This window comes from Dipodomys ordii, unplaced genomic scaffold, assembly GCF_000151885.1.
Source record: "Dipodomys ordii isolate 6190 unplaced genomic scaffold, Dord_2.0 Scaffold124, whole genome shotgun sequence".
Lineage (NCBI taxonomy): Eukaryota > Metazoa > Chordata > Mammalia > Rodentia > Heteromyidae > Dipodomys > Dipodomys ordii.
Window position 1 is genome coordinate 3551635 of NW_012267340.1, and position 18185 is coordinate 3569819.

At 46.1% G+C, this 18185-nt stretch overlaps 1 protein-coding gene across 1 annotated transcript in view; it reads right to left on the reverse strand.

Moving 5' to 3' along the window:
* Nucleotides 1-13857: 13857 nt before the first annotated feature.
* Nucleotides 13858-18185, reverse strand: part of Slc25a36 (solute carrier family 25 (pyrimidine nucleotide carrier), member 36) — a 21054-nt gene continuing 16726 nt past the window's right edge. The window contains exons 6-7 of the mRNA XM_013029924.1: nucleotides 16610-16899; nucleotides 13858-15621 (exon numbers count right to left, since the gene is read on the reverse strand). Coding sequence (XP_012885378.1) covers nucleotides 15428-15621; nucleotides 16610-16899 — 484 coding nt within the window. The 3' untranslated portion in view covers nucleotides 13858-15427. The remainder of the gene's footprint in view (nucleotides 15622-16609; nucleotides 16900-18185) is intronic.

Consider the following 18185-nt stretch of genomic DNA (forward strand, 5'->3'; position numbering starts at 1 on the left):
CCCTCCCCCTGTCCTGCGCCCCGGGCCGTCCCAGCCCCACCACCTTGCCCAGGAGCCGGCCACCTCCTCAGCGCCCCAGCGCCCGCCGCCACCACCGCGCACCGCACCTTTGCTCCCTGCTGGCTTGTTCATTCATGCGCTCCGGGGCTTCCCCCATTCATTCATTCATTTCTGTTTCTTTATTCATTCATCCATCCATCCCAGAGCTTCTGGAGCACCAGGCCGGGGGAGAGGGAGGGGGACACTGGACAGCTCCCTCTCCTGGCTATACCCCCGTACCCCCCACTACCTCTCCCACATCCCAGGCCAGGGAGGGAGTGAGGGAAGGTGAATGCCCCCTCCCCACCCCCCCCACGCTGACCCTGGCCCTGAGTTCTGTCCAGCTGAGAGGTCAGGGGCGCACAGGATAGGGAACTGGGGCCACCACTTGGGGCCACCACTTGGGCCACAGCTCCACTCCCCAGCTTTCTTCTTTTCTTTTTTTCTGTGGCTCCATGAGATTAAAGAATCTCACTGGCTTTCCTCTCCCTGACACCCTGCCCCGGGCTGGCTTTGAACCCTGATCCTCCAATCTCAGCCTCCTGAGAAGCTGGGATGACAGGCGGGAGCCACTGGCTTCTGGTCTGAGAGTGCATTTCTAGCACGTTCAGCTGGACAGTGACCTTTTCCTTAAAAAAAAAACACAAACGTTTAATGATGCACACTGTCTGTTCATCATCTGTCCAAGTCCAGGGCCTGGGCCTGGAGCCTGGTGCAGAGCATGGAGCCTGGAAAGCTTATGAGGTAAGAGATGAAAGACAAAGCAAGAGGAATAGACAAAGGCCAGTGGGAGGGAAGGCTGGCTCCCTGTGGCCCCCCCACATTCTTTATCTTTCTCCCGCCCTTTTCTTTCACTTAAAGCATTGAGTGATCAGAATTGGATTAATCAGGCCCTTAGTCCACCGGCTTATTTACTTATTCATAGCGTAATGAAGGCAACAGAAACCTAGAACACTCTATATACTTCTTTCTTTCCCCAACCCCCACAAAAAACTATCACATTATTTAATTTCACTTAAAAAAAAACTTTCTGGAAAGGTAGTAAACTTCTTTCTAGGGTTCATTATTTGGAATCAACAAGACTGACTCATGTTCATACACACAACCCTACCTTGCAGCATTTGTGCGACTCTGAAAGTTCTCTGGGACTGAGCCAGTGGCTCATGCCTGCAATCCTAGCCACTCGGAGACTAAAAGGTTAGGATTGTGGTTTGAGGCTAGCGCCAAATTTGACAAGACTCTCAATCTCAACCAGTAAAAGCTCTGAGTAGGGCGGAACACATCTGTCCTCGCAGGTACATGGGAAGTGTAAATAAGAGGGTTGTAGTGCAGAAATCGGCACTATTGGAAAACCAACTAAAAGCAAAAAAGATTGTGTGTGTGTGTCTGTGTGTGTGTGTATGTGTGTGATCCAAGTGGTAAAGTTAACTACCTAGGAAGGCCCTGAATTCAAAACCCAGTACCACAAAACAGAAGTTTGCTAGGGAAAATACACAATTTATCTTCCCTTGTAGCTGCCACAGCCATGTGGATTGACTCTAGTTTGGGGCCGCAGTGGGCATGCTTGAACAGGGCCGTTGGCACTTCAGTGCAGGTGCTTTCCTAGATCCACTCTTGGGAGTGGAATTACTGAGCCTTGGTGTCCTCTTTATCAGTGCGTCAGCATATGGTTTCAATCCAGACACAATACAAGGTGGGTTGTACACCAAAAGTAATTTATATCATTCTTGGAGGTGGGTTTTTTCTGGGGGGGAAGATCACCCAGGGATCCTCAACTCCATTTATTCTGAACCAGAATCATTTGCATGCAAATGAATGGTGGGGTGAAGAAAGAAGACAGAGATGAGATTGAGAGACAAATTCATCAATCAGCATTGAGCTCGGTGTTGGGCAATATACTAAGCACACACACACACACACACAGAGGCCTAGAGAGCTGGGTAATAAAATACCTTAACACACTGTCATGATGTCATAGAAAAGCTATTGGCAGGGTTGTAGTTACCACAGGATTGTGTGTGCGGATGTGAGCTGGTGTTTGTTCTGGGGCTTGAACTCAGGGCCTGGGCGCTGTCTCTGAGCGTTTGTGCTCAAGGTGAGTGCTCTACCACTTTGAGCCACAGCCCCACTTCCGGTTTTCTGGGGGTTCATTGAAGATAAGAGTCCCACGGTCTCTCCTGCCCAGGCTGGCTTTGAACCTGGATCCTCAGATCTCAGCCTTCTGAGTAGCTAGAATTACAGGCATGAGCCACCAGCGCCCAGCTCCCCCAAATCTCCTTAAAACTCTCTTCATATTTCATTTTTGGTACAATCATATGCCCGCATCCCCTTCATTTCCTAGGCTGCCTTACTGCTGGGTGCAGATGTGATCTGAATTTTGCTGAATAGACTCTGATTCGGATCTGATTCAGAAGTGTGGTGAGAATGCAGTCCGCCTCACGGGCCTGTGAATGATGATCAAATGCACAATGTAGCCTTCTAGAACCCATCGATTCCACTTCTCTCTCCATGAAAGACAAATTGGCTTACTTGTGATTTTTGTGTGTGTCTTTCTTCATCCATCTTGAAACATTAAAACAGAACATTTAGCCAGGCACCCGCGGCTCATGCATGTCATCTCAGCCTCTCAGGAAGCTGGGATCTGACGATTGTGGTTCTAAGACAGCCAGGGCAGGAAAGCTGGTGAGCCTCATCTCCGATTAGCACCAGGAGAGCCACAAGCGGAGCTGTGGCTCAGAGGCAGAGTGCTAGCCTTGGGCAAAGACAGCTTAGGGACAATATCCAAGCCCTGAGTTCAAGCCCCAGGATTGGCACACACACACACACACACACACACACACAATCCAACAACAACAAAAAGGTGCAAAGTCTCACATTATATATGCAAATTAGCATGGAATTTCACCCCCTTTTATTTGAAACTTTTTTTTTTTGGCCAGTCCTGGGCCTTGAACTCAGGGCCTGGGCAGTGTCCCTGAGCTTCTTTTGAAGCTCAAGGCTAGCGCTCTACCACTTGAACCCCGGTGCCACTTTCAGCTTTTTCTGTGTATGTGGTACTAAGGAATCAGGGCTTCATGCATGCATGCTAGACAAGCACTACCCCTGAGCCACCTTCCCAGCCTTGAAACTAATTTTTTCTTCACATAGTTTCCTACTTTCTCATGCATCAGCCCACGGTTCTCCTTGTGGAGAAAATTCAGGAAAAAGAAAAAAAATCCCGGGTCCTGAACTTCTGAATGAATTCTTCCCAAAGTTTTGCAGAGGTGACAGGGACAGAAGGAAGTGTGGAAAGTCCTCACGGTGACACACACTGGCTCAGCCTGGACAGCCCCATGGCCACAGCGAGAACTGTCCCGGCAGAGACTCTGCTGGACTCAAACAGAGACAAGGAGAGGCGGGACTGCTTCCCCAGGGCCATTCCCACCCACCCTGGTGTCCCCACAGCCCTTCCCGCAAAGGCCCCTGGGCCCTGCATCCATCTGGGCTGGGCTGGGAGAGAGAGAGAGAGGACCCTGCAGGCTCAGCCCAGCCCTGACCTGAGCCCCACAAGGTGCCCTGGCCATTGTTGCCAAGGAGGCCCTGTCCCGCCCTCCATGGGGGGAGGGGAGGCAGGCTAGGCTCAGATGGCAGGCGGCACCTCCAGCTGGACAGATGGTCACAAAGGGGACACACAAAAGAGGCAGCTTCCCCCCCCCCACACACACACCCGGGGCCCCAACAGCGCATCTCAGAACAGCAGCTAGGCGGAGGGAAGAACCTGAAATCTGTGGCCAGCTGGCACTAAACCCAGTGTCCTTTATTTGATCTTCACAGCCCAAAGCCAAGGCCCATTGCACAGATGAGTCCTGAGAACTCAAGTCAGGCAGTCTGCTTCCAAAATCAGATTCTACATCTGCTTTACCACAGATCCTCTCTCTCACTCTTCCCCCAGCCCTGCCCTCTGGTGCCAGTCCTGGGGCTTGAACTGAGCCCCTAGGAGCTGGCCCTGAGCTCTTTTGCTCAAGGAGAGTGCTCTACCATCTTGAGCCACAGCTCCACTTTTGCTTTTCTGGTGGTTCATTGGAGATAAGAGTCTCATGGACTTAAGTATCTAAGCTGGCTTTGAATCACCATCCTTGGATCTCAGCCTCCTGAATAGCTAGGATGTCAGGCGTGAGCCACTGGTGCCCGGCATTAGCTGTGATTTTATCTATAGCAGTAAAACTTTGTCTGCTCTCTCTGTGACTATGTGGAAATAAAGTCCATCCAATAAAGACACAGTAGACATGGGACTTCTATTCAATTTCTTCTTCTTTTTTCCCCTTCAGAATACTTACTCTCTATTAACCATCAGCAAACAGGGAAATGATAATAAGCTTTCAGTATCCTTTAAAGCCGACTTAAAACCATCCATATATTTTAATCATTTATTTTTGAGGCTTAAGTAGTGTGGTTCCTTGGCTACTGAGCCATTCTCTGGGTTGGCTTCTGGGTCTTTTCAACCAGGTAGTTCCCTGGCCCCTATGTTGCTCAAGAATGACATATTTGGATCTATCCTGCCCCCAGCCCTGTTTCCAACAAGGCTCAGCCCCTTTTGGTGGTAAATGGTGCCGGAGGGGCCTGGAAGCAAGGCCTAGTCACTGGTTGCATCTTTCCTGGCATGGACAAGTGGCAGGGCTTTGCCACAGAGCAACCTCTGTGCCCAAGGTTTTGGCCCTGCTGGAAAGGATCGTGGAGAAACGCCCAGAAAAAATGAAACCCAGCTGTGTTTGCATCCTTCCCCACAGAGCGACCGGCCAAGGGACAGGTGTGAGGCGGGTGTTCCTTCGGACAAGGCCGCATCTGTCCTTAAGGGGAAGGTGGGTTGAGGGGGAGAAGGACAGACAGATGGCTACTCAGAATGCACAGTTTCTTATTTAAACTTCACGACAGCCCTGGAGTTGGGTTCTCATTCTCTTCCCCATTGTCCAGATGAGGAAGAGAAGTTCAAGGGTTAAGTCACATGCCAAGCACAGGGGGTTGTAGTTAGATGCACTTCCTGGGACTCTGCATATCGTGTTCTTTCGACGATCGGGGCTTGCTAGGTGACAAACTGTGAGATGCCACTCCAATATCCTCCTCTCTTCCTTTTCTGCCAATCCTGAGGCTTGAACTCAGCCTGGGGGCACTGTCCCTGAGCTTCTTTTGCTCAAGGCTAGCACTCTATCACTTGAGCCACAGCCTTTTCTGTGTATGTGGTACCGAGGAATTGAACCCAGGGCTTCATGCGTGCTAGGCGAACATTCTACCACTGAGCCACATACCTAGCTCTGTTCCTTTCTTATGATCAATTATTTTGTTACAGGGAATGATGCTCAGCTCCAAGACTATAATTTCCTAGCCTCCATTGTGGCTGGGTGCAGAGATGAAGGGATACGAGGAGCGTTTGTTGGACAGGACTTTTGGTGTCAAGCTCTTTGGAAAGGGACAGACAGCGGCTGGGCCCTCCATCACTTTCTTCCCTCTCTGAGGCTCCTGTTTAGACTGTGGCCAAGAGGATGCCTGGGGCTTCAATCATCCTGGGAAGGGAACAGAGCAGGGCAGGGGGCTGGGTCCCTGGTGACCATAGGGGGAAACTGTCATGTCAGCTCTGATTGCCTTTGTTTGGATTTCATTCCTAGAAGAGAGATAGGGAAATGGACGCTTGTTTGGGGATTTAGCTCCAGGCAGATGATGATCAAAGGCACAAGAACCCCAGTAAAATGTCTCCCTACCATGACAAATACTTCATTAGCACCCTTCCCACCCCTCATCGCCCTGAAATAAAATTCACATGCCATATACTCGAATCATTGTAGCCCTCCACCATCTTTAAGTGCAGTCAAATGGTCTTTCACTACATGCAATGAAGAAGTGTGGAAGGAAATTCTCAATTCTGGCAGTCTCTGCCAGAATGTCTCTATGACCTAGCCAGCACTTGCTAAAGATGAATGAGCACTAATGAAGAAGGCTGATGTCTGAATTTTCTGTGCTTCTGTGCACCTCCTCCTCCTTCTCCTCCATGGAACAAAAGCGGAAATTGCACCCATAAACACAGTGTCACTTTAGATCCTTGATTTCCTGTAGGATGTGACAAGGCCTTGGTGCTAATAACCACTGAAGCTAGCATGAAATCCCTTCCCCCCCAAATAAAACCAAATCAGAGGGGCTAAGAAGCACAGAAAGAGCAGGTACTTGTCATCACGGCAATTAGAGTAAGAACTGAATTGTTTTCAAAGACACAGTGTCCATATTTCTTCACAGACTCTTCTGCGGAGGGAAATCTGGGAGTACTCAACCTCTTGCTTTCAATTTCATGATCTCATTCTAGCTAAATTAGGCCACTCAATCCTAAAGTGACTAACACACAACCCGAATTTGGATCTACTCGACAATACTACGTCGTATGTTAAAGGGCAAGTGCCTGATGGTAAAAACATTTATTTAGATTTAATTTGTTTTCAAATGAAGAAGAATGTAATTCTTTATCTCTCCTCATGGTTCCCTCCCCTCCCCCTTTTATGGGGCTTTGAACTCAGGGACAGCAGCCGGGCTATTTTTGGAGCTGCCAAAAGGAGAAGTCCCCGTCTAAGAAAGCGAGGATGGGATTCGTCAAAACCTAGGAAGAATGCAAAAGTCTCAGTCCAACAGCTCGGGGAGAACGGAGGCCTGCCAACTGCCATCTGCAAGGCTCTGAAATCAAGGCTTCAAGCTGATTTTAGCCACAGCTAGCACCTGGTAGCCTCTGAGTCCCCGGAGAGGAAGGGCACACATTCCCAAAGCACAGGAACTTGAAACAATAAATACCTCCGTGAAGTGATTACATCAACGTGGTGATAGACCAGGAGACAAAGATTTCCCCTTGCTGAACGTAATTATCAACCAGATTGTGTGTGTGTGTGTCCTTACCTTGGCTTTCACATCTATTAACGTTTTATTTAACACATTATTATTATTATTAGCATTGCCTAATAATGAGTTTTGCAGCTTTTGAACTTTCTATGTATGCTTTCCATTTCCCATTTCAGTCTCAAGAGAGTGAGCCTCGTTGATTCCATAGTTCATGATTCTCCCTCATGAGAATGTCTCCATTCACACGTGTTCTTGGATGAGCAGAGTGTTTTTGGGGCTTTGCTATGGAAATCAGGCTGTGGCCAGCGTTTCTCCTGTGGTTCTCGGAGCAAGCATGTGAGCCAAGGCTTCCCCTGGGGTCTGTGTCTAGGAATGGAAGGGCTGGTGTGTATGTTCTTAATGCCTACAACTGTGTACTACAGTACACATCTTCTCCCAATGTGGCGGCGTCAGTTTGTGCCCTGCATCACAGCGCATAAACATCCGTTGCTCTGCATTCATTGATACTGTCTGATTTTTACCCTCTTTCTGAAATGTATAACACGACATGTCACTGCAGTTTAATTTACGGCTCCCTCAGGACTGAGACAAACTCCCCCCCTCCCACACCCACTTACCATGTATTAGATTTTATTCTCCTGGGAAATGCTTATTTACAACTTTTGTCCAGAGAGTTATTGGATTGTCTTTAACCAATATTCTTTGTAGATCCTGATTCTATCCCTTGACAGTCATAGGTACTGAAAAGATATTCTCCTCCCCCACCCCCGTTTTTGGATGAGCTTTTCCAGTCTTTGTGAAGTAGTTTGAGGAAAAGCAGTTCGAAGGTTGAATGTAGGCTTACTGATCACATTTTGGCCTGTGTGTTGTGCACTTTTTTTTTTTTCTTTTGGTGCTAGTGCAGATGCTTGAATGCAGGGCCTGGGCACCATGCCTTAATTTTTAAAATTTTCTCCCAAAGGTTAGTCCTCTACCACCTGAACCACAGCTCTACTTCCAGCTTTTTGCTGATTAATAGGAGATAAAGAGTCTAAAGAGTCTGTGGACTTGATTGACAGGGCTAGCTTCCAATGATCCTCAGATCTCAGCCTCCTGATTAGCTAAGGCATGAACCACCAGGGCTGGCTCCCACATTTCTTCTAGCATCAGTTGTACACAGCAGTTTCATTTTGACATGTCATAAATATCCACTTATCTTCCCCCCTACTCTGCCAAATAGTACTGAAAACCTGTACAGGACCTGTTTTATGTTCCTATATGTTAATTGTTCAAAGGGGTTTCACCACAGCACTTCATACGGGCAAACAATATTTCAATGAACTTGACCCACTTGTTAACTCAATCCCCCCCCACTCCCTCCCACCCCCCCACGATTCAACGGCTTCCAGTGCATTTGCTTCTGTCACCCATTCACCGCAGTGCTATTCACAATAACCAAATTGTGGGAACAGCCCAGGTATCCTACAAACAACCAATGGATCACAATACGGTATACAGAATGGAGTACAGATAAGGGAGTATTATTTGACCCTAAAGAAGGAAATGATGTTCTTCCATAGTCCAGCTTCAAAAAAAAAAAAAAAAGATTTGATTCCTCCCCAAGATGGATCTGGGGACCCCAGCAAAGCCACATGGCGGTCTGGGTGGATGACATCCCGACATCCCAGACATTGCTGACATGCCTGCTATAGGTGTGGTGACAAAGCAACCACAGGAGTAGGGGCTGTGCCCAGCAGCAGGATGCCCACCCGGCCAGCCTGATCTAAGCTACTGCTACCACCTAGTGGCCATGCTCCCTTCCAGCAGCAGAGCGGAATGCTGAGTGATGACAAGTGTGGTACCCACCTTACGCTGAAGTGGACCAAATGTGGCCTGTCTCATTTGACAAGGGCTGGTCACGACACTTGGGTGTCAGAGTGGGTCTGGCTCTTCCCATCTGCAGAACCTCACCAGCACCAGCATCTGAGAACTTCATCGTTAGATCCGTGTATCAGACTCTGCAGCAGGAGGGAGGTGGCGGGGGGGGGGGTCACTTTTGCAGGGAAGGCTTGTGATTGGCCGGCAACTAATAGATTCACAGGTGATGTCACCCAAAGCATCATGAAGAGGCTCTAGCCTTCGTCGTGTTTCAGTGTGCGTGGCCTATTTCACCAGACTCCTGGATACGAGGAAATCTGTTCTTTCTCTTTTCTGCTGCCCAAGTTCCTTTGCTACTGGCCCACAAGGACATCAGCCACCAGTGCTTACTAATGATGCCCGCAATAGGCACGCATTGGATTTTGTTTGATAAAGCCTCTGGCTTTTTCCTGGAGTGTACTAAGCATGCTCGTTTTATAAACATTGCTGTCTTTACAGGTTTTATCCTGTACTTCTTAGCCCTGTTTAAGCTTTCCTGTTTTTGCTTAAAAAGCATGTTTAAAACTAATTTCGAGAACACACCTAATGAACTTTTATTACATTCTCCAGGTTAAATTGATGCAAAAAATTAGGGAATCTTGAAAGCCGATTAAGGAGTGGCTGAAAAAAAAAAAAAAGAGCTTTTCATCCTTACTAAGGAAATGATTGAGGGTATGAGGTGATTCGGGAAAGGGGACCAGGAAACAGATGTCTAGGATTAAATTCTGCCAGGCCGCATACAACAAGCTCTTGGGCTACCATCAAGTTTGGAATTCTGGATCTCCTCCTAATCTGAGATTTTTAAGGAAGTTACCTGTGTCAATTTGAGAGAAATAAAATTCTCTTCAAGTAGCCTACTAAGACATTGATCCAATTTGCTTCAATGCCCCGTGTTATCAGCCTGTATTTTTTTGGTCGTGGGTCTTGAACTCTGGGCCTGGGCGTTGTCCCTCAGCTCTTCAGCTCCAGGCAAGCGCTCTACCACTTTAGCTACAGCGCCACTTCTGGTTTTCTAGTGGTTTACTGGAGATGAGTTTCACGGACTTTCATGCCCGGGGTTGGCTTCGAACTGCGATCCTCAGCCTCCTGAGTAGCTAGGATTACAGGTGTGAGCCACGGGCACCCAGCACTTCTGGCTTTTGTTATGTGGTGCTGAGGAATTGAACCCAGAGCCTCATGCATGCAAGGCAAGCACTGTACCAGTGAGCCACCTTCCCAGCCCCCAGCCTGTAGAATTTCTATCCATCTCAAAGTATAGTTAAAATGTTATTTCCTCCAAGCAACCTCTCCAGATCTTTCAAAAGAATTAATCTCTAGCTGGGTGCCAGTGGCTCACGCCTGTAATCCTAGCTACTCAGGAAGCTGAGATCTGAGGATCTCCAATAAACCACTAGAAAAACAGAAGTGGCACTGTGGCTCAAGTGGTAGAGCGCTTGCCTTGAGCTGAAGAGTGCAAGGACAGCACCCAAGCAGAGTTCAAGCCCCACCACTGACAAAAAGAAAAAAAAAGAAAAAATTAAGAATTAATCTCTAGAAGTCCACCATCAGTCATTTCTGAGGCTCAGATAATACAATTAAGAGTGCTTGGGTAGAACAGAGCACGATGTGTTAAGTCTGACTTAAGGAAGAGCCTGGTGGATTCCTAGCAGCCTCAGGTTGAAGCAGGCTAGCTTTAACAGTTCATTTTGTTCCCATTTCCATATTCAGCTTCTTCAGTCTCCAAAGTAGGTATTACAGAGCCAGTTCCTGCAGATCTTCCCTTGACCTAGTTATGACTAAATTCCCTATATATCCATCTCTAGGCTGTGGGGACATCTCACAGAACTGCTGTATAAACAGACCTCTATGGACGTAAATTGGGAATGGATTATATATATATATATATATATATATATATACACACACACACACACACCAAAGCAGGCACTATGGAGAAATGGAAGCCATTCGATTCACTTCGCTTGCTCCTGACACTTGAAGACACTGGAAATAAACTATAACAAGCAAGGTCAAGTTTGTTGTTAGCTACAATTCTGAGACACTTAAGAAAAAACAAAAACAAAAACAAAAATCAACATAAGGCCAAATTCCGATTTCTACCAACAACACTGGACTTACAGGATCGGTGAGCATGTGCAATACACACAGGAACCAGAATTTCTGATCAACCCATATGGGAGGCATTGTATGACCTAGGGATTACTAGAAAGATTAGATGATTGGCAGATACAAAGTGCCCCCCCCCAAACCAGTCAGGCACCCATGGTTCACACCTGTAATCCTAACTGCTTGGAAGGCTTTGATCTGAGGATTGCGGTTCAAAGCCAGTCAGAAGTCTGTGAGACCCCCCCCCCGGTCTGGTCGTGGGGCCTGAACTCTGTCCCTCAGCTCTTCAGCTCCAGGCTAGCACTCTACCACTTGAGCCACAGCACCACTTCCGGCTTTTTTCTTTTTGCTTATGTGGTGCTGAGGAATCAAACCCAGAGCCTCATGCATGTAAGGCAAGTTCTCTTCCATGAGACTCTTATCTCCAATGAACCACCAGAAAACCAGAAGTGGAGCTGTGGCTCAAGTGGTAGAGCACCGAAGAGCTCAGGGACAGCACCCAGGACCAGAGTTCAAGTCCCACAAGCAGGGTGGGGGAAAGAAAAGCATCAAACCAAAAAAATATCCGCCCAACCTCTCTTGCTGGATGGATCAATAAATTAACATAACATTTAACTTAGCACAATGCTAGTGTGCTGCCAAAGTATCAAGAGACATTATTGGGGAAAAAAAAATCACCGTGTTTTCATAAGCATACTTTAATTTTCTGAATTTTAACAATTCAAGTAAAAGTTTGCCAGTTAACATAAAAACAGAACAAATGCACATAATTTACAGCCATGTACATAAACACGAGAATTGCAAACCTCACATGAATGGGCAAAAATGAGCAACTCTTTCCAAGTTAACCATCATCCGTGACGCATGACCGATGGGTCATAACTGCCTCGTTCACATACACTGGGGTACACATTCAACAGAGAAGGGAGAAGCCGCAGAGTTTTCGGTTCCTAAAGGGGCAGCACAAAAATCGTAAAGATGAACGGGAGTTTTACACAAAGGAGAGAGAGAGGTGAATGGACAGAAAGACAGTTGCGTTTTCTATCTTCAAGTCCCTTTCAATTGGAATCCCTGGGAGATACTGACACCCTTTGGAATGTTAAAGTCCTGATCAGTCTTAGCGGGAACTGGGTTGACCATGGCCAGCACAAGGGGCTCTTACGGTACTAAAGGTCTGGGCAGAAGAAAAAGACAACAAGGAACAGGAATGGACAGATCTCTAGCACTTCTTACACCCTTCAGACTCAAACTGGATTGTTTTTTCTTTTTTTTTGGGGGGGGGGGAGTGTTGGTCGTGGGCCTTGACTCCGGACCTGGACACTGTCCCTCAGCTCTTCAGCTCAAGGCGGGCACTCTACCACGTTAGCCACAGCACCACTTCTGGTTTTCTGGTGTCACTGGAGGTAAGAGTCTCAGGGACTTTCCTGCCTGGGCTGGCTTTGAACTGTGATCCTCAGATCTCAGCCTCCTGAGTAGGATGATAGGCATGAGCCACTGGTGCCTGGCTAAACTGGTATTTTTCATCAGTGAAATTGCCTAAAACTCAGAAGAGTAAACGTTCATTTTTCTGGAAGACCCTGTGCTGTTGGCACTGGCCCCATGGACATGTGGTTTCAGGAGACCCCAGGCTGGGCAGCTAACCAAACATTCTAGCATGGATCCAAAGCTGCCAATTAACCTGGGTCCCACTGGGCAAGGTGGCTTCCATCAAGTTACCCAGTGAGGATCACTAAGGACGTCCAGGGGCCGTTGGGCATTTAGGGAATGGAAAGCACTGCGAGGTATCTGTCAGGTTTAGGAAATGGGTTCAGAGTCATGGGTGGCTCTATGGGTCATACTCTTACTGGCGTAAGTTCAATCTGATCCGAGAACAGAATCCAGTCTGTAACAGAAATGCAATCCCATCGGGAGTGCCGACTCCCATTAAAAAAGCCCCCTCATTACCCAAGAGCAAACAGATAAAGAGAATACATAGCGCCAGATAAGCACAATGCTTCCAGAATGCCTTTTTTTTTTTTAATGTTAGAACTCATTAAAAAATAAGTCTTCAAAAGAAGTCTTTTAGAGAGACAAACTTCACGTGTAACATCTGTATGTCACGTTCTTCTTCCACTCCGGCACGAGGCAGATCGTGCGCGGGGGAAGGACAATGAAGGCAGCTTGACTACTCCTTTGAGGTTTTGGTACAAACGGACCTCTGGCTTTCAGAGGCTGAATGTCCTATACTGCATTCCCGTTAAATACACAGATGAGGACGCGTGTTCGCCCTCGAAGGACACTCGGTATGCATCTGCTACAGTGACCTCATCACTAAGTCCGTGCCTGGGTACCAGTACTCTACATTCAACCCAGATGGTACATGGGGTCCTCACAAAAGCATGTGGCACTGTAGAAGGCTGTGGCAATGGCACCTGCAAAGGCAAACGTCCTCGGTGGATTTAAGTTAAAAATACCTGGGGCGGGGGGATTTGTACGCTCTTCACAATAAATGTCGAAACAGCCACTGTCTGTGCTTCATGCCTATAATGCTAGCTACTCAGGAGGCTGAGATGTGAGAGCCGTGGTTTGAGGCCAGCCTGGCCAGTAAAGGGTGTGAGACTCTTAGCTCCACTCAACCAACAAAAAGCTGGAAGTAGAGCTGTGCGGCTCAAGTGGTAGAGCACCGGCCTTGAGCAAAAAAGCTAAGGGATGGGACAGGGCCCAGGGCCTGAGTTCAAGCCCCAGCACTGGCATAAAAAAAATATCAAAGTGGATCTTTGCCACAAAAGGTATCAATAATCGCAAAGGTAACAAAACTGAATTTGCCTTTGGTCTCCAAATACATTGGAATATTCTAATTCCAAGCAAGCACCTGAAAAAGCTCCAGTTATTTATTGATCACAAGGAAGTCTGGGTAGGATGTTTGGGGGCCTGAGTCCTCTCTAGTGACAGCAGAGAACCTTCCATGACACAGGCTGCCTTTTTGTGGGTGGCACTTCGGGGTATATGGAATACTTCAAGCAGCAGATGATGTCAAACAGACCTAAGACTCAAAGATTTTATGAACAGACTAATACATGACGATGTATTAAAAAAAAAAAGCACAACAAAAACATAACAAAAAAACCCTTAACATGATTCTTCTCAAAAAAAAAAAAAAGAAAGGCCCAAGTGCATTCAGAGTCATTTTTCAGATAGTCATTGCACAAAATGTATCACTAAAGGTACACTGAAATGAGGAGCAAAGTGGAATCACAGTTTCATACACCAGTAAAGGAACATCATAGGAAAAGTCTATCGGCACATTTTTGTAAGGTCATACTTAAAACAGGTAAGAGAGTTAAAGGTGCAGTTGACCCAATGGCAAAAACTTGAAAAACTTTTATCTTGTTAGTGCATTTAGCCAAACAACTTAAATCTTGGTTATAGGCCATCGAGGCCAGAAAGTAGGACAAAATAAATCTCTCGTCATTTACAGACAAGTAAGTGCATCATCTGTCGAGTCACACCAACAGAGGGCTGCTCTTCTTCTTTACTCTGTCCTCAGACATTATGACTATCTTATAAAGGCAGAACCAAAAATTACCTCTTTCCCTACAAGGTCAGTATAATCTATACAGACCTGGACAGAATTCAAATTAGTGTGTGAGCAAGTAGAAAGATTTTGAAGCAGTAAAAATTTCTACTTTATGTAAATTTTACCAAGGTATGATAGATACATGACAATTCAAGTTTATGACTAGGAAATTAATGAAAAGACACTTCATTCATTCATGTACCAAAAAAAAAAATAAAAAACAATCAGAAGATATCAGGACACATTCGAGTCACTGAAATGGCCGAGAAGCAGTACTTTACTGGTTTATTCAACAGTCCCAAACTATGAGCATGCGCGTTTGGTATGTCAACAATCCGAGTCCACAGTATGCCAGACGTTGAGCACCTGTTAGCTTGGAAACCAAAACACTTTAAAGCTAAAAATACACAAGGTATTCGGACACTATCTCATTGGTTGTCAAGAACAGCGACTACCTGATGTCAAACGACTGAATTTAAAATACCGTGTCCGGTTCTCTCAAGAAAATGAGAAATACTGAGGCTCTATTGTTGTTACTTTAAAGCGTCAGAGAAATTAAAAGCCCGAAGTTAGACATTTATGACTGTCAACACTATCTTTGGATAGTTACAGTACAGTATGTCATCAGGGATGGCTTGGTTGAGGAGTGGAGAGATGCTCGTGGACTAAACAATACTATATTCCGAATGCCATAAACCAACAAAATACAACCGTATCTGGTGAACGTGGCAGAGAAAATGGCAATTTGTGAAAGGAGTGCTTCAAAAGGCATTTCCTGGAGGCAGCTGCGGGTCGTCTCCACATTACCGAGAGACGGAGTGACGTGGCGTGGTTACCTTGATTCCTACAACCAAACTTCCACTTAGGCAAAGCTACGTGTTCCCGAACCACTTCTCTTCCGCCCACCTCACTGGCCTCGAGATCCTGTGGTCCGCTGTGCCCTTCCGGTCTTCCCTCTTCACGGTGCGGCAGCCGGTGCCGCTATCCGTCGAGCAGGTAGACCACCAGTTCGTAGGTGGCCATCATGATGGCTGTGTTTGGAATCTGTCTGACAAGGTGAGTCGTCAGGCCACGGTACAGAGACCCATAGCCTTCTTCCTGAACGATCAAAGACAGTGTCTGAAAAAACGATCTGTATTTTGTTCCTTCTTCTCGTAGTCTTGTTCTTACAACTTCTGTGTAGGAAAGAAGTAAAACCACTTTACTTTACAGACTCCCTAATCACACAGAGTACATCTCATCTGTCAACCTATCTGCACCAATTTACCATATACTAATGTAAAACACTGTGTGGACAAAGCTAAAAACCTGTTAACACATCAGCTGCCAGCTATGAGGCCCCGTCTGGGGGCCAAGTAGGCAAAAATCCTAACATCTCAGTATCAGCCCAATCTTTCTTTCATTTTACACGGTGAGAAACTAAAATGATTGGGATACTTTAGCCAATTTGAGGCGCTGGGTAAGAATGTGGAGATTCCTATAGAAGAATGGAGGGGGTGGAGGCCCGGCTCACGTTAAGTGGAGTTCAACTGCCTAGCAAGTTTGAGGCAGAGTTCGATGCCCACCCTTTCATGGTGGGAGGGGGGCAAAATAAAATTTTCCTTTTGCATGTTATAACAACAAAACCTCCAAACACCCTCCTCCCACCACCATTGACTGGGTCTGGGGAAAAAGTCTAGGGCAAAGCAGCCTAGGGTTTATCTCCAATAAACCACTAGAAAACCAGAAGTGGCGCTGTGGCTCATGTGGTAGAGGGTTAGCCTTGAGCTGAAGAGCTGAGGGACAGCGCCCAGGCCGAGTTCAAGCTCCATGACTGACAAAAAAAAAAAAAAAAAAAGACGACGACAGAAATGGAAGGCTACAGTATATAAAGCAAACCAAAATGCTTCAAAACCCAACATGTCACAGATAAATTCCTGATTTGTTTAGCTATTAGTAAAATCGGTTAATAGTTTCAAATCTAAAGACAGAAAACTACTGTGTATGTGTATTTGTCAACATTAAGCAGCGTAAAATAGCTTCCAGTTTCAGCTTCACACTGATCGGACCTTGCGCAAGTCACCTACTTCCCACACCGAAACTAATGTTATTCTGGCACGCTGGGGTCACAAGATCACACGCGCTCTGGAAGCGGAATCCACTCCGGAACGCGGCCGTTCTCACCATGTGGGTATGCGATGGTTGTGGCACAAGTTTTGGAGGTGGCGGCAGCCAGCATCATTCTCACAAAGTCTGAAGCTTCTTTCACAGACTCTTCATCGCTCTCCATCATGGACGCGGTCTTACATTCCAGTAGCTTCTGCTTTATACTTTCATAAATAACGAAGTGGATAACAGTCTCTGATATGCCCGCGTACGAGGCAGACATGCCCCTGTAAAATCCTTTGAGTCCATCTGTCTGATATACTTTACGAACACATTCGAAAGCACCCATTCGCTTTTCCCCTCGGTTCCTGAAAGACCACAAGAGGAAAAATGTTAGTGACTTTGTATACTACAGGTTCTTTAATAGATGAAATTTGCAGAAAGAATATGTCTCGTGAGTTACCTTTTAACTCATGAAATCAGTTTTGTAAGTCATCTTTTAGATTTCCTCTTTTTTTTAAAATGTAACACGATTATTTATTGCATACAGTTTTACATTTTAATTTCATCAAGTCAAAATACCATTTAGTTCTACTGTATAAGAAGGAAAACCCTAAATATTATAGTTTGTGCCATATTTCATATTAGGAAGCTTTCTTTGTATCAATAAGTTTATTTCTTTTGTTTCTGCTTTCCTATTCATGATTCTGTTTCTCATAGTAGTTTTCTAAGGACTTTTTCTTTCTCCCAATTTGGGGCTTGAACATAACTCATGCTCAGTTTGCTAAAAGTAGTCAGTCTACCATTTGAACCATGTCCCAGCCCAGAAATTTTTGTAGTTAATTGGAGATAGAACCTCATGAGCTTTCCTACCAGACAGAAAACCATTATCCCCCAAGTCTCATCCTTCTTAATCACTAGCATTACAGAGATAAGTCATGGACCCCAACAGTCAATGACTTTTCATGTCTTATAGATTCCTCTTTTTGTCCCCAATTTGTGAAATTAGATGGTTATCAGGTGAATAGCTTAAAACACACTAGTATTGATCTCCTGGATTGGGGTTCAGGTAAGATGAATAACCAATAAATTCCTTTCTGGACTCTACTTTGAGTGCAATTCAAGACACAATGCAAACAAGTTCAAAGACAATCCCTTACACTGCTGTCACTTCCAGTTCTTATTAGGTGGAATTTTTTGCATTTAATAAAAACAATGGTGGAAATGCTATAATACTCTTCAGACAAGAAGAGTAATTAACTTCTGTGCACCTTACGGTTTTTCCCCCCAACTCCATCAGGTCCTCCTCAAAAACTATTGGGGGGAGTAACGTCACAGGATCACTCACAGGCAGTGACAAATGAGAAGCCTCACAGAGTGAAGGAGCCCAGGCGGTTCTGTTATCTGTCAATGCTCTCACTGCCTGCCTGCCTGCCCCCTCGGTGAGCAGCAGCCACTCTCATAGATACAAAGTCTATGATATGCACTTATTTTAGTGGACTGACCGGCTGTAATAAGATTCTGTCACTAGAGATCCTTTCTCACTAGAAAGCTAAACATTTTTTTTTTTTTTTTTTTAGTCAGTCGTGGGCTTGAACTCTGGGCCTGGGTGCTGTCCCTCAGCTCTTCAGCTCAAGGCCAGCGCTCTACCTCT